Source organism: Oncorhynchus kisutch, linkage group LG10 (assembly GCF_002021735.2).
Source record: "Oncorhynchus kisutch isolate 150728-3 linkage group LG10, Okis_V2, whole genome shotgun sequence".
NCBI lineage: Eukaryota > Metazoa > Chordata > Actinopteri > Salmoniformes > Salmonidae > Oncorhynchus > Oncorhynchus kisutch.
Genome location: NC_034183.2, coordinates 62,841,723 through 62,847,753, shown reverse-complemented (window position 1 = coordinate 62,847,753; position 6,031 = coordinate 62,841,723). Strand labels below are relative to the sequence as shown.

The 6,031-nt window shown below is 40.9% G+C and overlaps 1 protein-coding gene across 3 annotated transcripts; it reads right to left on the bottom strand.

Moving 5' to 3' along the window:
• Positions 1 to 2,027: 2,027 nt before the first annotated feature.
• mcrip1 (MAPK regulated corepressor interacting protein 1) lies at positions 2,028 to 5,782 on the bottom strand. Of its 3 annotated transcripts, XM_031834620.1 has the most exons (5): positions 5,643 to 5,782; positions 4,879 to 4,912; positions 4,555 to 4,673; positions 4,249 to 4,353; positions 2,028 to 4,146 (listed from the first exon to the last, which is right to left on the bottom strand). In XM_031834620.1, exons 2-5 carry the CDS (start codon positions 4,881 to 4,883, stop codon positions 4,082 to 4,084), a joined length of 294 nt encoding a protein of 97 aa, XP_031690480.1. In that variant the 5' UTR covers positions 4,884 to 4,912; positions 5,643 to 5,782; the 3' UTR covers positions 2,028 to 4,081. The 3 variants fall into 3 exon arrangements, with proteins under 3 accessions (XP_031690480.1, XP_031690481.1, XP_031690479.1); XM_031834621.1 differs by lacking the exon at positions 4,879 to 4,912 and having other exon boundaries at positions 5,643 to 5,775; XM_031834619.1 differs by lacking the exons at positions 4,879 to 4,912; positions 5,643 to 5,782 and having other exon boundaries at positions 4,555 to 4,872.
• Between the last annotated feature and the right edge of the window lie 249 nt (positions 5,783 to 6,031).

Below are 6,031 nucleotides of genomic sequence, written 5' to 3'. Positions count from 1 at the left end.
AATAGATAGATCTGACATATTCCTTGATAGTTGGTGCAATTCGGCTTGGCCCCTCAGTCATGGATGGCCTGGTCACCCCTCTACCATCAATAAGGCCCGAGACAGTACAGGTGCATCAAAGCCGGGGCCGAGAGACTTTAAAACAGCTTCTATCTCCATGCCATCAGACTGTTAAATAGTCACCACTAACCGGCTTCCCCCCAGTACACTGCCCTGAACTTAGGGCACTTTTACTAGCCAGCTATCTTAGAGACAGGGTTCAATTCTCGGGCCGACTCTTTTCTCTGTATATATCAATGATGTTGCTCTTGCTGCGGGCGATTCCCTGATCCACCTCTACGCAGACGACACCATTCTGTATACTTCTGGCCCTTCCTTGGACACTGCGATCTAACCTCCAAACGAGCTTCAATGCCATACAACACTTCTTCCGTGGCCTCCGACTGCTCTTAAACGCTAGTAAAACCAAATGCATGCTTTTCAACCGTTCTGCCTGCCTGCACCCGCACCCGCACCCGCACGCCCGACTAGCATCACCACCCTGGATGGTTCCGACCTAGAATATGTGGACATCTATAAGTACCTAGGTGTCTGGCTAGACTGTAAACTCTCCTTCCAGACACATATCAAACATCTCCAATCCAAAATCAAATCTATAGTCGGCTTTCTATTTCACAACAAAGCCTCCTTCACTCACGCCGCCAAACTCACCCTAGTAAAACTGACTATCCTACCGATCCTCGACTTCGGCGATGTCATCTACAAAATAGATTCCAATACTCTACTCAAAAAACTAGATGCAGTTTATCAGTGCCATCTGTTTTGTTACTAAAGCACCTTATACCACCCACCACTGCGACCTGTATGCTCTAGTTGGCTGGCCCTCGCTACATATTCGTCGCCAGACTCACTGGCTCCAAGGTCATCTACAAGTCCATGCTAGGTAAAGTGCCGCCTTATCTCAGTTCACGATGGCAATACCCACCCGTAGCACGCGCTCCAGCAGGTGTATCTCACTGATCATCCCTAAAGCCAACTCCTCATTTTGCCGCCTTTCCTTCTAGTTCTCTGCTGCCTGTGACTGGAAGAATTGCAAAAATCACTGAAGTTGGAGACTTTTATTTCCCTCACCAACTTTATAAATCTGCTATCTGAGCAGCTAACCGATCGCTGCAGCTGTACATAGTCCATCTGTAAATAGCCCACCCAATCTACCTCATCCCCATACTGTTTTTACTTATTTACTTTTCTGCTCTTTTGCACACCAGTATCTCTACTTGCACATGACCATCTGATCATTTATCACTCCAGTGTTAATCTGCTAAATTGTAATTATTCGCCTACCTCCTCATGCCTTTTGCACACAATGTATATAGACTCTCTTTTTTCTACTGTGTTATTGACTTGTTTATTGTTTACTCCATGTGTAACTCTGTGTTGTTGTCTGTTCACACTGCTATGCTTTATCTTGGCATGGTCGCAGCTGTAAATGAGAACTTGTTCTTAACTAGCCTATCTGGTTAAATAAAGGTGAAATAAAAATAAAATAAAAAACTGCTGCCCTGTGTACATAGTCATTGAACACTGGTCACTTTAATAACGTTTACACACTGTTTTACCAACTTCATATGTATATACTGTATTCATCCTATAACTACCGCTGTACACACCACTCCTGTTCATACAGTATACTAGCCATACTGTCTATACACACCATTATATTACACAATAAGGCACGAGGGGGTGTGCCACAACCCTGAGCTCCCTTATTGCTATTATAAACTGGTTACCAACTTAATTAGAGTAGCAAAAATAAATGTTTTGTCATACCCGTGGTATACTGTCTGATATACCATGGATGTCAACCAATCACTATTCAGGGCTTGAACATCCCAGTTTATAAATATATAAATATATATTTTTATCCCAGACATTACTCATTCTGATATTTCTTCATTTTTAGGATTGTTTTTTATTGTTAGGTATACTGCAATGTTGAAACTAGAAATATAAGCGCTTAGCTGCACTTGAGATTTTATTTAACCTTTATTTTACCAGCATGCGATAACATCTGCAAAATGTGTACGCAACCAATGACATTTTATTTGATATAAGATTCCTGAGACAAATGTGTAAATAAATGTGTTGTGTTAATACCATGGCCTACACCAACTGTATCCACATGTGAACTTTGTCAACACAGATGCATCAACACCTATATCTGGGGCGCAGAATCACATAGCCTAAAATGTTGTTACAATATATCATGCAGCCATGATTGTATCTTCTTGTACTTGTTTGCACTACTAATAGGTTTACCATTATGGAGTAATTCTCTCTGCTAACTTTTGTGAATACTGGCTGACCATTCTGACCATATCCGAGCACTTCATGATTCCCTCTGTGATATGAAGGAACTAGATCAGAGAAAGAAATATGGCTGACTATACATACAATGAAAATAAACACATGTAAAGTGTTGGTCCCATGTTTTCCATATGCACAAAAAGCTTATTTCTCTCAAATTTTGTGCACAAATTTGTTTACATCCCTGTTAGTGAGCATTTCTCCTTTGCCAAGAAAATCCATCCACCTGACAGGTGTGGCATATCATGAAGCTGATTAAACAGCATGATCATTACACAGGTGCGCCTTGTGCTAGGGACAATAAAAGGCCACTAATTTGTCACACAACACAATGCCTCAAGCTTTGAGGGAGAGTGCAATAGTCATGCTGACTGCAGGAATGTCCAGCAGCACTGTTGCCAGGTAATTTTATGTTAATTTCTCTACCACAAGGTGCCTCGAACATTGTTTTTGGCAGTACGTCCAACCGGCCTCACAACCGCAGACCACATGTAACCACGTTAGCCCAGGACCTCAACATCCAGCTTCTTCACCTGCGGGATCGTATGAGGGGGGTGTGGAGGGGTTGCTGAGGAGTATTTCTGTCTGTAATAAAAGCCCTTTTGTGGGGAAAAACTCAGTGGGTGGGCTTGCCCGCCAAGGCCCATCCATGGCTGTATTCCTGCCCAGTCATGTGAAATCCATAGATTAGGGCCTAATGAATTCATTGAAATTGACTGATTTCCTTATATGAAATGCATTCAGTAAAATCTTTGAAATTGTTACATGTCGCAATTATATTTTTGTTCAGTAGCCTATTACACTGTTTTCAGTAACAATGCACAAACAAAACAAAGAGCGTGAGACAACAATCATTTACCATCCTACTGTAGGTTCTGTGATGTTTGTACATACATCATTGGGGAGTATATAGGTAACACATCCAAAAAGTAAATTTAGGTGAGAACATCTATGACCAATGCATTGAGAGTGAAATACTGTAAAAGTATTTTATTCAATATTTTTTTTGAATAAAATAGTCAATGTGGCGATGTCTACTTGAAGTCCATTTTAGGGGCATGAATGTATATGAAAAATGTTGGCATTTATCCTAAACAATTTTTGGCTTCCAAAACTCGCCCGTACAATCGGTTTCCATTCCAATATATCTACAATTCAACTATCTTCCAAAAAAAGAATGTCAGCCCTTCAGTGTTATCCTTTGTAGATTGAAAAGAAAACTTAATATTTAAGACTGCAGTCCTTTAAAGTGTTCCATGAATAATTTTTACACCATCTGTACTTCGGCATCAGGATGTCAGCATATTTCATTGAAACTCTGCATCAGTCCCATTCACATAAAAAAAAGAGTGAAAATGAAAAATTCATGGCTGTAAAACCAAGAACCGGAAGAGAGAATCCCTGGAAATCAAATGCCAGCTTTCTTGCATTCCACGTCAACCAGATGAGAGGTAGGGTAAGAAAATATTGAGCCTGGACAGAGAAAGAGGGGGGGGGGGGGACTGGGGTGGATAAGGAACTCCAAAAATGTTGTGGTTGTTAGGACATCAGCCCACTGCTGTTGAATGGGCAAGCTGTTAGTCCAGGTGGGCAGAAAGAGGACTGGAATTCTGGGCAGGAATGGCCAAAAGGTTGACTTGCTGGCTGACAGAGGAGGAGAAAGTTCTCAAGGATAATTGGTGCAGAAAAAAGCTGTTGACTATAAAGAGAAAGACTAGGACTTCTTGGAGTCCTGTGTGTTGCGTTTCTTGAGGTCACTCAGGTCAACTGGTGTGAAAGCTGCAAGAAAGGATAAAAATAACATTACTACTGTCTTTTTGACAAATCTAGTAAATAGCCTGTTTAAATGACAAACATACTCAGATCCATCAAGTCACTTACAATTTAAGTTGGGATTTGGGTTCTTTTCCACATACTCCTGTGGTCCACGGTCTTTGCGTTCGCTGCTCTGAGGTGACCGGATGTCTCTGAGCACACACTGCCAGGCTGTAAAGAAGCATACACATGCCAGCTTTCAACCATCTCCTTACATACCACATTCCATCCAAATGGCTAATCTGAGCTCAGTGGTACAGGGGCTCTGTAAGGAGCTTTGGATCATGTTGATGGCCAACATATAAGCCTACTCAGGTGAGAGACGTTAAGGGCTAGTCTTAGTAAGAGATCGGCCTTCTGAGGCAGACTCACTGTCGTGGATGAAACGCACATTCTCCTCATGCGCTGGAGTGAAGAGCTCCCCACTGTTCGTAGGAGACCGAGGGCTGGAAGTCCGCTTGTAGTTGTTCACCATCCTGGGAGCAGATGAGCTATAAAGCAGCAAAGATACAAATAAAAAACAAATAAAACAAACAGCAAAACAGCAAGAAAGAATGAAAACACAGAACAGACAGGCTGGAAAACACAACATACGTTTTTCTGGCATGCATGCAGTATATCTGATTCTACAAGATACAGCTTGATATACAGTTACCACACAACACAACCATAACAGGTAAACAACTCTCTTCCAACCTCATTCTGTGTGCAGTCTGTCTCTTGCTCCTTTCTAATGAATAATTGGGGGGGGGGGGGGGGGGGGGGTGAGAGAGTATGAACCTTCTTTATCCTCTGTTGGATAGCTAGTGGTGGAAACAAGGCGTGACATGATTCATTCTAAATAAAGACACCAATCACAAACAATTGAGGAATGTTGACATTTGAAAGCTAGCTAGCTAAAACAGACTGCAAAATACAGTTACTTAACTACACAGCCAGAAAGCTACATTGGATGCCACACTACCGGCATTAGCTTGCTTGTTGATGTTAGTTATGCTTCAATGTTTACATGTTTGTATCTGACACTTAACGTTACACAAGCGAGCTAGCTAACGTTAGCTAAGACAGCTAACAATAGCTAGCAATAAATTATACTAGTCAACTCATATTGACCAGCGACTCGTAAAATATAAAGCCTACCCAATATCGTATATTTTAAATTGACATTTTTGTTGATTAGAAATTAGCTTGCGGTTGAAGTACTGGCTGACAGATAAAGGATAACGTTAGCTAACTGTCAAGCTAACGTTATGGTACCGAATAAGCTATCTAACGAATGTTTGCTACACGTTATCAACATCTAATATTATTAGCTAAGCCATTTAACTTTATCTAGCTGAATATATCCAGACAATAGTACAAATTAAATGTTCACAACAGCAGTGGCATATTAATTTAGAACGCTATAGCCATCTTGAAATAATACAAAAATTACCAAGATGTTAACTATGTTTACAAACCTGTCTTTAGATCCGGCTTCCTTTCGCTTTCTTTATTCAGCCAACAAGCTGTAACTAGCGTTAGCGAGCTAGGCCTCCCATCGGCTAAAACGGTTACCAATGCCAACCAATCATTTCTGGGCAAGTAATTTAAAACGGAAGTCAACAAAACTTAATAGGTTTGTTGGTTCAAAATAATGTTAAAATCCCAAAGTGATGCTTCTATGAATGCCTTCTCCCCAACATTTACCCTCTCTGATCGGGTCTTTTTGGCACTTGTTTAAATAAAACAGACCAGAGACCAGCTTGAGAAGAAGTTAGAAAAAGCAATGGCTAAAAATACCATTACCTGAGTTTATAGACCCTAAAAAAATACACCCTAGCAATTAAAAATCATCATCATAATGCAC